At 46.0% G+C, this 15,453-nt stretch overlaps 1 protein-coding gene across 1 annotated transcript in view; it reads left to right on the plus strand.

The window, feature by feature from the left end:
- Positions 1 to 896: 896 nt before the first annotated feature.
- SLC6A7 (solute carrier family 6 member 7) overlaps positions 897 to 15,453 on the plus strand; it is a 31,156-nt gene continuing 16,599 nt past the window's right edge. Inside the window, exons 1-6 of the mRNA XM_072630704.1 lie at positions 897 to 929; positions 6,436 to 6,619; positions 11,562 to 11,693; positions 12,464 to 12,698; positions 14,166 to 14,304; positions 14,931 to 15,065. Of these exons, the coding sequence (XP_072486805.1) occupies positions 897 to 929; positions 6,436 to 6,619; positions 11,562 to 11,693; positions 12,464 to 12,698; positions 14,166 to 14,304; positions 14,931 to 15,065 (858 nt within the window). The remainder of the gene's footprint in view (positions 930 to 6,435; positions 6,620 to 11,561; positions 11,694 to 12,463; positions 12,699 to 14,165; positions 14,305 to 14,930; positions 15,066 to 15,453) is intronic.

Raw genomic sequence — 15,453 nt, forward strand, 5'->3', positions numbered from 1 at the left:
CCCTGTCTGTGTTGTGAAGCTAGAGCCTTAGAATTGGAAGGTAGTTGCCTTGTGAGGCATTTACACTACTACTTATGGCAGGACTAGGATTGTTCCTAGATGAGGAAACTGAGTCTCTCAGAGGTTAAATAATTTGCCCATACAGCTAGTAGGTGTCAGAGGTGAGGCAGGCTTCTCTGCCCAGTGTGGCAGAGCCTACCTCATTGGCCAATTATAGAAAGTAGCTGCAAGATGTAACTTTCAGACACATCTCAACTCCTCCTTTTCTTTCTCTGGCTTCGGGTCAGACAGTTGGCAGCTTGCCATTTCTTACATCTTCGCTGTGCCAGTGTTTTCCTGGACTTTTTAGAACTGGAAAGAATCTTGGAATTCATGTTGTTCATCATCTAGGAGGAAGTGAAGACCGGGAGGATTGAAGTGACTTGCCTAAGGTCACACGGTGACTCAGTGGCAGAGGTAAGACTCAGATTCGGGTCTCCTGATTTCCAGCTCCTGGTTAGGTGGGCTTGAGACACCCCTTTCCCTCCAGGTCAAATCAGGGGAAAGCTCTAGGTGGGCCGGACAAGGAGGGATGAGGAGTGAGCACGCAGCCATCCTTGGCTTCCTCAGTTGTCCACGGCCGGAGCCCCTGGGCCCCACGCCGCCCTTAGCCCATGCTTCCTTCCAGAGTTTCCCTCGCCTGGTCAGGCCGCTAACTCCCCGCAGACGGGCGGCAGCGCGTGCGCCAGGGAGAGAGAAGCGGGCGCGGGCGCTGCGGACAGAGGCAGGCGGGTGAGCCCGAGCAGCCGCGAGCCAGGCGCTCTCTGCACGCCGCGCCTGCAGCGCGGGGGGAATCCGAGAGGGGGCGGGAACGGAGGCGTGCGAGGGAGCATCTGGTCGGTCCCTGGCCCTGCAGGATGAAGCGGCGCCAGGCATCCCACCTGGCCGAGGTAAGAGGCAGCGTGAGGCGGTGGGGCTGGGCGCGCTTGAAGATCTTGTTGCCTGGGACCGAGGGGAATGGAGGGTGAGAGGGATGAATAGCCTGGAGAAAGACTGATGCTCCCTGAGCCTCAAGGGTTCTGCAGGCCCCCCGCCCAGCCAGCCCATGGATGGCTCAGATGGCACTGAGAAGACGGGTTGAGTTGGCAGGCGCAGGTGGGTTCTTTTCTAAGGGCCGGGCACTGAATTGGAGTAAGCAAACCCTGACGGAGCCCGGCCAAGGGATTACGGGGTTGTCCCAGAGAACAGGTGTTTGCATTTGGGAGGTGTGCCTGGATTGGGGCTGGGGAGGTGAGGGGGGAGGCCCGGGGTAGCCGAACTTCTTGCTAAAAAAAAAAAAAAATCCCCCAGTTCTACAAAGGTGTGTTTTGAGTCCTTCTATGCCACGCAGGTTGATGGTTGATCTGAACCGTTGTTAAAACCTACGTCCTTCCACTCTGCTGCTAGATCTCTGGGCATTGAACCAGAGAGAGCAGGGATCCAGAGCTCTGTTTACCTGGATCTTCCCTGACATCCATGGAATATCCCTGTAGAGGAAATCCTTTAAATTCTCCCTGCCAGCTCTCTTGTCTCAAAGGATCACAGCATTTGTCCTTCACCTGCTCTCTTAGATCTGTCTTCCCCTCCCCCTCTCCAGTCTCGGGCTCATAAGACTGAGAGAAAGGTCTAGAGCAAGAGATGGAAGGAGAACTGGGGAGGAAAGACCAGGGAAAACCGAATCGAAGCAGGAGGGGTTGCTAAGCAGAATACAGAGATAAAGAGAGGGAAGGCAGAGGAGTCAAGAAAGATGGATACATGAAAGAAGCAGGACCTAACTAGGTCAGTTTCCAGCCCTGATCCTGTCCTCATCAGTGTTACTGGTAGCATCAATTTAGCAGTAAAGTTGAGGATGATAGCTGATAATCACAAAGCCAGTTGAGATTTGCAAACTGTTTTTCATGCATGTCTCATTTGTCTCCCCTCCCCCCAGAAGTCTTATAAATACCTCAAATGTTAACTCCATTAAATACAGCTAAGAAAAACTAGAGGCAGGAATATCAAGATCCCTTTGCAAGGATTCAGTGGTAGTTGGTAGGAAATCGGGTATTTCAACCCAGATGCTTTGACCCCAAATTCGATATTCTTTCCACTCTATCAAGAGGGACATAAGATATGTCTCTCTTTTATTTCTATATTCCTGTCTGATGAAAAATTACCTTGTTGGGGAGAGAGTTTATGAGTTTTGGCCTTTGGGAGAAGATAGTGAGGCTGTGGGAACAAGAAAGTTTCTCATACTTTGGGTCAGTTTCCAAGCCAGAGAAAGTACTAGTCAGATTCCCCAGAGGCAGAAGTTTATTCTCTTTCACTTCATTATTTCACCTCAACCAACCCCCTCCTCCCACCCCCGCCTCAACCTCTTTCTGATCCAGAGATGGGCACATACCTCTCTGTGACTGAGCCTGGGCTCAGACTCAAAACCCATTCCCACTAACATTGTGGGGAGGGGGCTGGCATCCAGTGATACTGAGCTATCTATCATCCATTGTCTCTCCCTCTATTCCAGCCTGAAGCTGATCTCTTACTATTTCCCTTTTCACTTTACCCGGTTCCCCATTACCTCTGCTCTCTAGAAATCCCCACCTGTCAGCCATCAACAGCATCCCAGGCTAGAAAAAAACTAGAGGACTGTTTCCAGAAAAAAAATGCATTTGGGTTGAAGCTATTTGTTCTAGGAGCTGATTTCTACTTTTCATGCCCCCTGCAATATGTAATTCCTGGGGAGGGGAAATAAATATTTTACATACATACATATATATATCTACATATGCATATTCACACATACCTGTCATATAAACTGAATGGAGATGGTTGATGCCAGTGTAATGTAAGCTCTGGGAGGTCTTGCCAAACTAGAAAGGCTTTGAGTATGGGCCTGGCAAAGAATTATGTGTCTGCTATCTGAGGACCAGTCAGCCTAGCTAAGCACAGAGGTGCATGCATTGCCAGAAGATTTGCCACCAAGCAATTTTGTTTTTAATTTTGGAAGGAGCTATCGCAGTTCAATGAAACTGTCTAGAGAGATGTGGACAGGTTGTGATCTGTGCCAGCAGCAGGAACATTAGCAGCAATAAAATCACAGTTCTTTTGAAGTATCAAAGAGATACAGAATCACACATATAGAAACACATATATACTCACAGGCCTATGTGCTAATGGATTTATTTATTGCACGGCTGATCTTGTCCTATTTTTTATAATGCCTTCCTTATTCCTTTCTATATTGACTCATTCTTTTTTGCTAGCTGTGAGAATTACGCCCATGATAAGGCTAAGGTTCCAGGTAGCTAAGCCCAGAACATAGTCCTACCACTAGGCCCCCTCACTGGAACAGGGGCAGGTCTCCCCCTGAATGGGGTGGGGTGGGGGAGGGTGGAAATGAGCTGCAAGCATCCTACTCTCGGAACTCTTTGTCACCATGGAAACAGAGCGGAAAAGGGCAGCTTCTTTCCAGGGAGTGGGGAGAGCGGCCTCATTAGCTGGTTTCTCCGGCTGCCTGTGCCCCTGGAGAGGGAATTTTGGGGTAGTGCCGGGCCACCTGGCATCTTGCAAACTCTACCCACTCTTGCTAACAGCTCCTCTTGCCCTACACAGGCATCACCGTGGCCTGGTGTTTACCTATTGCTTTTAGGGCTCAGCTGTGAAGAAAAGGTTCTAGAAAAGGGTTAACCAGGCAGAAGGATAAGAAGCAGTCCTGGAGTGCTGAGGGCTTGGCAGGGGGCTTGTTTCTAGCAGAACTAAGCCCAGCTGGAGAAGTCACTATGATGCATGTGCCATGAATGGAGTGGAAGAGCTGTTGAATGATTAACCCTTAGTACCATCCCTCTGGAATAGCTGCTACAACCAGTGTCCCTCTCACTGTCAACATTATGAGCAAAGGTGGTGCCTGTCATCACCACCATAAGTGCCTCCATCATCACTGTCAGTGAGGTCATGCACGGGACAAACATTATCTCCTATGTCGGTCAATCAATAAGCATTTATTAATCACCTACTACATGTCAGGCACTTTGCTAAGTGCTGGGGATAAAATGAAAAAGAAAATACATTCCCTTTTCTCAAGAGATCATAATCTAAGTGAGAAGCAGGATTGCTTAGGAGATAAAGAGCCAACCTGGATGGTCAGATCAACCTGGTTTTAAGTCCCCCTCTGACACATGATGGCTGTATAATCCTAGGCAAGTTAATGCCTGGTGCTCCTTTCTAAGACATTGGTCTACCTCAGGGAACTCCCTTTGCTAGTGAAATCACAGGAGAAAATAATGTACACAAGGACACAGTGCAAGAGGAGGTATCTCATTATGCCAGGAAATCTGTGATCTCATTCATGTAGATGTTCCCTTCAACAATATAGATTGCATCCATTTATATCTGCCCATCCTCAGTGACTCTCACACCCTCTCTTAATTTCACCATGGGAAGACCATTCATTATGCTGGAAGCCTTCACATACTCTGTATTTCGTGGGTAGCAATAGTATGAATCTATAGGCTTACATGTTCATCAGTTCTCTTTTATTTTTGCTACGTGAAAAACCCATGTTTTCCGTTTGTATACTCCTTTCATGACCTCTTTGCTTGTAATGCATTTCAGCCTGCTTGTGTTCACTATGCACCTCCCCATTGCCCACTGGGAGATCATCTTTAGTTCTTTGAAGACCATAGTGTTCATGACTCAGTCATACAGTATTAAAGAAAGTTGGTGGGAAAAAATGGGCCTTTGTCTCGGGGAGAAAGATGGGTTCTTAGAAGAACTTTTCAGCTTCCAAAATACAATCCACCCTGCTCTCCCCTATTTGATTCTGGGCTCAGCTCATTGTCATTTTGCAGAGTCAGTCTTAGATCTGTACAGTGATGGATGACTGCCACAGGTTATCCATCCAGTTGTATATTGTACTCTCATCAGTAGTCATTTTTCTCTACTTCATTTTTCCTACGTAGATAATTGGGTCAGACTGACTTACACGATCTTGGATCTCATTCAGGAGACTCTTCAGTGTGCCAGGGACTGACGCAGTCAGCAGAATGTCATCTGTGACCAAGAGCATGGAGAAAATCCCTCTTTGACATGAACTCTGCTGGACTTCTCTGTGCAGAGCCAAATGCCTTTGGCAAGCACACGTCCATATTTTATGCTTCACTTCATATTAACAAGCAGAGGGCTGTAAAACACAGCTATTTACCCTGTTAAACCTTTCTAGAAATCTGATATCATTTTGACACTTTGTTGGAGAGAACCTTTTAAGGCAGGATTTCGTTGTATTGAACCAAACACTTTTTGTTATAGTTAATGAATAACACAATAAACATTGTATCCTCTACACTTTCAGTCAGGTGGATGATACTAAATTCATAGTCAGCTGTGAAATACTGCAGTGGAATATTTTAATACCAGTATCAAGGAAGTCCTCAACATTTTCATGTAGAGGAAAAGGGAACTATCAGTAGTTGTTGAAAGTCATTTGGTTATCTGTTTTGGTAACGATCAACTTTGTATCTCTCCTAGGTTGGTGACCAAGAGAATATCCTGGAGAGATACAAAGTGTAAATAAAGCAAGCCCTGTCCTCCTGGAGACTACAATCTAAGGAGATAAGACACAAACACAAATAACTATTCAGTCACCACTTTCATTTTCACATCAGCATTCCCCCATGATCCTCTCCATCTTTTGACATGAGTGGCCAGGGAATGAAAAAAAAAACCCAAACCAAAAAAACAGTACTAGGCAGCAGATTGAGAGTAAAATTTAATTCAACTCAATAAGTATTGAGTACTGACCACGGATTACAACCTGATTTACCCCTCCATGAGTTTCCCCAGGCAACATAATGAAAAAGAAGATGTCTTTTTTAAAATTTTCATAAGCCTGATTTGACATTAAGCTTCTCTTGTAACTTACTCTTTGTTGCCCAAGGTGAATTGCTGAGTGGAAGATGAGCAATACGTGACTACCTAGTAGGTCTGTCTTTGGTAGAAAACATTCTCTCTCTTCCAGACAGCCATCATGGCTTTCCTCTCCCTTCCTTTCTGTCCTTGATACCAGGTGTTTCATAGATTTCTCCAGCTCTCATCATTCGTGTTTCCAGAAACTTAAGAAGCAAGAGGAGGTATCTGTATATGTCTTGTTTGTGTATAGCTGTTTCCATGTTGTCTCCTCCATTAGACTGTGAATTCCAGGAGGGCAGGAGCTGTCTTTACCTTTCTTAGCACTTAGCACTTAGCACATGGTCTGGCTCAAAGTAAATACGTAATACATGGTGGTTGATTTGACTTGGACCACTTACTATGGTATAGATAGTAAGGGTGCCCTTCCTACAGTGTTGCAGTTGTGGTGGAGGGGTGGAGTGAGGTTAGGTTTGGCCTCTGCCCTTTGGGTTTCTTATTCCTCTCCCTCATCCTTTTGGTATTTCTTGCTGGCAGCCTGTGACCCCAGATCTACTGATGAGCCCTAGTGATCAGGGTGATGGAGACCTGGAAGTAGACTTTACTGCAGACCGTGGAAACTGGACAGGGAAATTGGACTTCCTCCTCTCTTGCATCGGCTACTGTGTGGGATTAGGCAATGTCTGGCGCTTCCCCTATCGTGCTTACACCAATGGAGGAGGTAGGGGACCTTTTGACCCATTCTTGCCCAAGGGTGGGGTCATGCTACAGAGTGACCCGTGTGGATCCCTTTTATGTGTTGTCTTCTCCCATTAGAATGTGAGCTCCTTGAGGGCAGGGACTATCTTACTTGCTTGTATTCTCCAGCACCTCTATCTATCTATCTATCTATCTATCTATCTATCTATCTATCTATCTATCTATCATCTGTCTGTCTCTGTATCTATCTCTGTTTATCAATCTCTGTATCTATCTCTATCTATCTCTGTCTAATCTATCTATCTCTGTCTATATCTATCCATCTCTATCAAACGGTGTGGGGGCAGTAAAGTGAAGTGTGATTTCTGTTCCTTTTATAATTACTCAATTAAAAGCAATTTTAAATTGGCAGCTGGAGGTGGGGGAGGGGAGCAGTAGAAGGGGCAGAGTAAAGTGCCAGAGAACTGGGCCCCAAGAAAGGCCTTCCCTACTCTAACTCCCAAGACTTTTCAGTCTTCCCCCTGTTCTTATTCTGCATCAGAAGGCTGAAACCCTAGGAAACAAACAGTCACCAATCTTTCTCTTCTTCCTTTTTCTCTCCTATCTTGATCTGTTCCCTCTTTTCCCTCTCCATTCTTTCTGCTCTCCTCTTTCTCTGCTCTCCCTTTCCTCTTTCTCTGTCTTGGTTTCCACCATCGCCACCCTTTAAATGGGGGGAAGGGGAGCAGTTCAAGATTTTGGTATATCTGACTAAAAATATATAACTCATCAGGTAAGAGCTGCACAATGAGGTGGTAAGAACTCTGATAATGAGATTGAGGCGACCTAGTTCCAGTTCTGGTCCTGGTTGGATGACTTTAGTCAAGTCTTCATTCCTCTACGCCTGTTTCTCTCTTTCTAAAATGAAGGAATTGGACTGTAAAATCTCAGATTCCTTTCTAATTACATCAGTTTGAGACTCTTTCTGTAAAATGAAAAGTTCAGGCTATAAAACTTCAAATGTCTTTGTAATTACTCAATCATGTCCTTGGCTGCTATTGCCCTCTCCCTTCTCACCTTGCATTTGATAACATTAACTAGTGATTGTTTAGCGAAGCCCTATACAAGGGTTAACTCATTCTCACAACAACTCTGTTAGTATCCCCATTTTACTGATGAAAAAACTTGAGGCTAAATGACTTGCCCAGGGTCACACATAAAATAAATGTCTGAGTCAGGATGTGAAACCAGGTCTTCTTGACTCCAAGTCGTATCTACTGAGCTGCCTATCTGTAATGACAGACAGACACAGTGACCAACCAGGGCGAGGGGGGGGGGGGAGTACATATACACACACACACACACACACACACACACACAGTGACCAATCAGGTGGAGGGGGAGGCATGCTATGCTTCCTCCACACAACAATAATACCCTGAAGATACAATTCAATTCAACATTGTTTATTAAATGCTGACTTTGTTCCAGCCCACATGCTAGGTGCTGAGGATACAAGAAGTCAAAAGAAAATAAGACCCTGATGCCTTAAAGACCTTCCACTCTCCCCACTAGCTCATCACTTAACTACCCTGAGGCAGCTCTGGCCATCCACTTCCTGAACCTCAGCTTCCTGCCTGGCCTCCCACTGGGATTTATGAGGGAGAAGGTTAGGACCACCTAGGGCCTAGGCCTCGCCCACCTGCAGCTTGAACGATAAAGGGCTGACTTTGTACTGTGGGAAGCATTTCTCTCCTTTATGTGAAATGGGCTTTAAGCCTTATATCTGTGCCTGGTGCTGGGAAAAATACAGAGACAAACAAAGTGAAGTCCCTTCTCTCTAGGGACATAGGATAAGAAAAGTACCATAATACAAGGTTAAAAGTGCAAAGCAAAGACGTGGGTGAGCACCAAGAGGGAAAAGACAGTTCCTGAGATGGGGTCAAAGGAAGCGTACTGGGGGAACTAGAATTTGAGGTGAGTCTTTGGCGGGAAGGAGAAATGCCACAGATAAAAATGGAATAGTAAGGCTAAGTGTAGGAACAGTGTGGCTAATGGCAGAGGAGCCAGAAGGGCAAGATACAGATGGGGATCCAGTGTGGCTAGAGCACATCGTACACAGAGGCAAGTCTGGAAAGGAAGGAACAAGCCTTTATCAAGTATCTACCATGTGGCAGGCCCTGGGCTAAGCACTGTATGAGCGTTATTTCATTTGCTCCTCACAACCCCACTGGCAGGTAGGTGCTATTATTATTCCTATTTCACAGTTGAGGAAACAGAGGCAGATAGAGGTGAAGTGACTTGCCCAGGGCCACACAACTAGTAAGTGCCTGAGGCTAAATGTTGAACTCAAGTCCTCCTGATTCAAAGCCAGGCACCTATGAGCACCAGGCTCAGCTGACTAACTACTGACTAGGTAGGTTAGAGACAGATTTTATAGGGTCTTAAATAGAAGACTGAGAAGCCAATAGGGAACCAATGAAGATTCCTTTGGCAAAGGAGTGATAGGAACAGTTATCCCCATTTAAAAATGAATGAGGAGTCTGAAGCTCCCAGATCGTAATATATTAGCACTGGAAAGCATCTCAGAGATCTAGTCAAGCTTCTTAACTTTTCAAACCAAGGCCTAGCAATGGCTGGGGAAACTGCAGGCCTGGGACCACAGGTGGCCTTCTAGGTCCTCAAGTGCAGCCTTTTGATGGAATCTGAATGGACTTGTTCTGTGAAGTTTGAATTCAGTCAAAGGGTTGTACTTGAGGACCTATAGGGCCACCTGTGGCCTCTGGGTTGCAAGTTCCGGTCCCAGGGGGGAGAAATGAAGAGACTGGCCCAAAAGCACAGGTAATAGGAACAGAATGACTATTCCACTCTAGGTCCAAAGCAAGTCCAGATTCTGAGAGGTTTAGCCACTTGCCCATGGTGCACAGCTACTGTCAGAATCCAAATTAAAGCCTCGTTTGTCTTATTCTAATATTCTTCCCAACACCCTGAGCTGCCTCCACACAATCAAAATCCAGGTTGTTCAGGAGTTCACATAATAAGCCTTGAAATGATCCTTAACCCATTTAACCTCAAGCGAAACACTCTCCTGTCAGCCCCACTGTGTTCTGGCTCTGTCTTGGCTGGAGTGATGAGGAGGAGGCAGCATGATAATGTGGCTAGCAAACTGACCTCTGAGTTGGGAAGTCCTGGGTTTGGTTCCTACCACCATACCCACACACTGACTGTGTGGCCCTGGATAGAGCACTTCAGCTTTCAGTAACTCCAGTAATCCTTTGGGCAGCTAGGTGGAGCAATGGATAGAGTAGTAGACCTAGAGCCAGGAAGACCTGAGTTCAAATTTGAACTCAGATACCTATTAGCTGTGTGAACCCTGGGTAAGTCACTTAACTCTGTTTGCCTAGACTTGGGGTCAGGAAGAGTCTTCATGACCCCCATATAGGATTTTTTGGCAAAAATACTAGAGTGGGTTTGTCATTTCCTCCTCCAATTCACTTTGCAGATAAGGAAACTGAGGCAAACAGGGTTAAGTGATATGCCCAGAGTCACTCAGCCAGTAAGTATCTGAGGTCAGATTTGAACTCAGGAGGATGAGTCTTCCTGACTCTGGCATTCTATGCACCTCACCCACCTAGCTGCTGGAGAAGTAAATGGCAAACCACTCCAGTGTGTTGCCACAAAAGCCCCAAATGGGATAAAGAAGAGTCAAACTCCACTAAACAGCAGCAGCAGCAGCAGCAGCAGCAGCAGCAGCAGCAATTCTCTTAAGTTTGTAAATTGCTGATTTGCAACAGTGCTGACATGCAGTGACAGAAGGGGTTTTCCTTATTGGGAATTCCCTCTCCTAATGAAATCATGAGTCCAATTCAATAGCAACAACTTACATGTCTACAGTGCTTAAAGTTTACAGAGGACTTGATTCCTGTGAAGAAAGAAACACAAGTATGAACATCATCATTTTAAGATCAGGAAACTGCCTCTGAGAGAGCTTATGTTGCCCAGGGTCACTCAGTTAGTAAACAGAGAATCTCGGATTGGAGCTCAGGCTTCCCAACTTCAAGTCTGGTTTGTGCATTTATGTTAAACTACTCCGAACGTGGTGATATCCCTGGCAAGTGAAGAGGCATTAGAGGTGAAGTGGACTTTAGAACATGAACTGTCAGAGCTGGGCGGGACCTTCAAATAGAAGAGAGAATGTCCGTGCTGGGAAATCATCAAGTCCACCCTGCTCATTTTATAGAGAAAGAAATAGGTCCAGATAGGAGAAGTGACTTGTCCAAAGTCACAGAGAGAAATGGGGGGTGGGGAGAGTGAGGGGAGTGGGGAGAGAAAAGGGAAGAGGAAGAGAGGAAGACACAGCAGGGAGAGAGAAGAGAGAGTGTGTCAGAGACAGGCAAAAGAGAAAGAGACAGAACCAGACAGACAAACAGAGAGCCAGAACCAGATAGACAGACAGATACACACACAGTATGACTGACGAGATTGGGGATTGGGGGTGTGGGAAACAAAGGATATAGACAGACAGACAAGAAAGACAGAGAAAGAAAGAGACAGAGACAGACAGACAGACAGACAGACACACACACACATACACACAGTGACCAACCAAGTGGGTGGGGGGAGAGAAGGAATATAGACAGACAAGAGAAACAGAGAAAGACATAAAGAGACAGAGACAGACAGACAGACAGACACACACACACACACACACACACACATATACAAACATAGAGTGACCAACCAGATCAGGGGGAGAAGGAATATAGACAAACAGATAAGAGAGATAGAGAAAGACAGAAGGAGACAGACAGATGGTAGGACAGAGCCAGAGAGAAAAGGAAGGAGAGAAGAATGGAGAGGGGGAGGAGAAGGGAGAGAAAGGCAGAACACATACCCTCTTCCCTTCTTAGCTGTATGTGCAGAGAAAGGGATTCCCCAAGGGTTCCCCAGCTGGGATCTCTCCCCTTCCCGTCCTGTCTTTTCAGGTGCCTTTCTCGTGCCCTATTTCATCATGCTGACTATCTGTGGCATCCCTCTCTTCTTCCTGGAGCTCTCCCTGGGCCAGTTCTCTAGTTTGGGTCCACTTGCCGTTTGGAAAATCAGCCCTCTCTTCAAAGGTAAGGCCCCTTATTTAGGCCACAGAGCAATCATTTTGCCTTTCCTGCATGTCTCCCACCCAGCAGAACTTAGGAGTCAAAGGAGATAGATAGGGAGTGCTTGCCTGGAACATGTCGGTGGGCTCCAGGCTCCTTGGAAAGTCTCTGTCACCCCATCATGACAATTTTCCATATAGGGAAAAGTCAAAGTTCACAAGAGATTTCAAGATAATAGCTTTAGAGCTGGAAGGGTAGTCAGAGATCATCTAGTACAACCCCTTCATTTTATAGATAGGGCAACTGAGACCCAGGGGCAACTAGGTGGTACAGTACATGGAGAGCTGGACCCATATCCAGAAGACTTGAGTTGAAATCTGGCCTCAGATACTTACTAGCTATATGACACTCTGGGCGACTTACTTAACCTCTCTCTGCCTCAGGTTCTTCATCTATAAAATGGAGGTAGTAATAGCTCCTACCTCCCAGAGTCATTATAATAATAAAACTGTTTGTAAAGTGCTTTGCAAACTTTAAAGTGTTGTGTAAATGCTAGCTGTCTTGATTATCTTGCCCAAGGTCACGTAGCCCAGTAAGAGGCAGGATCAGGATTTGAACCCTCTTTCCCCTATACCAAAATTCCATAGCATGTTGACATGAACCTTTGGGTGGTGGGGGGCGGGGTGTCTGAGTCATGGGGCCCATCTCAGACTGCCTGCCAAGGAAGCAGGAAGTCTGAGAAGGAAGGCAGAAGTGAGGCTGCCTCCATGGCTCCCCTTGTGTGGGCCCTGCAGGTGTTGGCGTGGCCATGCTCATCATCGTCTCCCTGGTGGCCATCTATTACAACATGATCATCGCCTACGTCTTGTTCTACCTCTTCGCCTCCCTAACCAGCAACCTGCCCTGGCAGCACTGTGGCAACTGGTGGAACACAGACCTCTGCCTGGACCACCACGCAATGAGAGAAGTCAATGGCACTCTGCCCCTCAACATCTCCAACACCGTCAGCCCCAGCGAGGAGTACTGGAGGTCAGGCCGGCTGGCCAAAGGTTTGGGGAGCAAGGGGGAGTGAGGGAGTTCCTTATGCCCAGCACCAGCTTGCCCTGGACCCTGAGTCATGGCCTTTGGTGTGCCAGGGTCACAGTGAGCAGTGTAGCCTAACTCCAAAGGACTATGAATTGGGATGCCCCAGGAATTGTGGACAAGTCCTGGAGCCAGATCCTCCTAGAGATGAAAAGCGGTCTCAGGAACCCTTGTAGTTTCTTCACTCAGTAGTATACTGGTCTTCCAACTTCTCCACAGTGCTAGAACCCTTGTAGTAAAGTTTTCTAAAATCATTATTTTTAATGCCTATGAAGAAACAACATAAGGTTAGTTATTTTTTTAAAAGAGAAACTTGGAGCGTTTCAAGATTTCTTATAGCAGTTTGAGAAACACTGCTATGTCATATGGTGGAAACTATGTAGGCAGTGGGAAAGGCTGAGGGCAGTGTGGAAAGCTCGAGTCCTCTTCTGATACAGACTGATTAGATGACCTTGGTCAAGATACCCAACCTTTTAATGCCACAGGTCTGGTTCCCTCCAAAAATGTGGAAAGACCACTGAACTTGAAATCAGAAAATCTGTGTTTGGATCTTGGGTTGAACAGATTTACTGTCTACATAACAGAACATTTTGCCCAACAAGAAGACTTGAGAGTCTGTATTGATGGGGGAAGAGGGGACATGTCACAATAGCTATCTTCAAGTATTTTTTAGGGTTTTCAAGGGAAGACAGATTAGACTTGTCCAGCTTTTGGAAAGTTGCAGAGAGATGGCTTTTGGCTCCACATTAGAAACAAACTTCCTAACAATTTTAGCTGTCCCAAAGTAGAAGGGACTGCCTTGGGAAACAAAGGATGCCTCCTCTATGGAAGCTTGTAAGTGGAGGCTGGATGTTTGGGGATGCTGTAGAGGGAATCTTGTTCGGGGGTGGTTCAATGAGATGATTTTCAAGGTCACTTAGAGTTTTGAGATCCTCTTGGTCCCTCAAGTTCTCCTCAGTTGTTTTATGGGAATAATAATATTTATATATTTGCCTATTATAAGGGTTAGAATACAGAAAATGCTTTGTGAATATGAAAGTATCCCATAAATTGAAATTTTATTATTAAGGAACCAAGGCCCACAGAGATAAATGACTTATTCAAGGTCACACAGTGAGTTATAATTAGGTCTCCTGACTTCCTAGGCCAGTGACTGTCATTACACAGAACTTAATATTAATTCCTTATCAATCTGATTTCTCAGATGTAGGAATAGGGCAAAGGTTTCCCTTTACTCAGAGATTTCAAATTATTTCTGTACCTACGGGTGATAGGCATAGATGCTAAAGGAAGACTTGAGGTTCCTGGAATCCTGGATGTGTGGCCTGCTGGGTTTTGAATTGGTATATCTATCCTGTCCTAGAATACAGTAGTTACACCTTGGGACACTCAGGCCTCTTTCTTTTACCCTAGCCGATATGTCCTCCACATCCAAGGGAGTACAGGCATCGGAGATCCAGGTGAGATTCAATGGAAACTCTGTCTCTGCCTCTTACTGGCCTGGGTCATCGTCTTCCTCTGCATCCTCAAGGGCGTAAAATCCTCTGGCAAGGTGAGACTCTGGGAGGCTTGTCCTAGCTCAGGTTAGGGTGGGAGCTGTGAGACCCTGAGTTCCTTTGATACCTCCAGCTGCTCCTCTCTTTTAACTAGTCAGAGATACTTGGAAAATAACTGCCATGTACAAGGCTTTATGCTAAGCTAATTTGAGAGAGATGCTGAAATGAAAAAGACTTGATCTTTGTTTCCAGAGACCTCTTTATCTAATAGGGGAATATAAAGAAATATTCCAGGGAAGACATCTCTAAAATGACCACCAGAGCAGACTTCTTCTTTTTTCCATAATCCATAAAAGCCCCAGGTAGGAAGATGATGATAATATAGTTCTTTGATATTTATAAAGCACTTTACTTATGTTAGCTCATTGGATCCTCACAATGGTCCTGTGAGGTAAGTGCTATTATTATACTCATTTTACAGATGAGAAAGCTGGAGCCAAGAGAGGTTAAATTGCTAGCCCAAGGTCACCAGCTAAGAGTCTGAAGCAGGATTCAAATTCAGATCTGCCTGATGCTAGAAGTCCAACACTCTAGCCATAGTATGAATAATCAGGACCCTGGAGAGCTGCTCCCCTTCCTCACCTCCAAACTAGGCTCCCCCACTCCTTTATCTCCTCTATAGGTGGTATATTTTACAGCCACCTTCCCATACCTCATCCTCCTCATGCTGCTGATTCGGGGGCTGACACTTGAGGGTGCCTGGAGAGGGATCCAGTTCTATCTCACACCCCAGTTTGAGCACCTTCTAACCTCCAAGGTAAGTGGATTGAAGTAGGGCATTGGGGAGGGGAGAAAGAAGGGAAGGGAAAGGAAGAGCAGGATGAAGGCTGTTGTCCACCCCCTAGGGTTTATATGTGTGTTATGAAATGCAGGGGAGGGGCAGTCTAGCATATTGTGAGGCAGGGAATCAGAGTAGGGGTGGAAGGTAAGAAGGCCTCTAAGGGTTTCAGTGTACTTACACGCATGTACAGGTAACTACATGTTCTGGTGCTCTTATAGTTGTATCCCAGTGAGCAAGAGTGAGGATGTACTTGGACTGCATGTTCCCCTTTCTTTTCTCTTGCTAAGGGAGCCAGCTGGACTGGAACACTGGGGCAGGCAGGCAACCATTCCCTGAGGATCAGTTTCTATGATCAGGAAAGGAT

This window comes from Notamacropus eugenii, chromosome 1 (genome assembly GCF_028372415.1).
Source record: "Notamacropus eugenii isolate mMacEug1 chromosome 1, mMacEug1.pri_v2, whole genome shotgun sequence".
NCBI lineage: Eukaryota > Metazoa > Chordata > Mammalia > Diprotodontia > Macropodidae > Notamacropus > Notamacropus eugenii.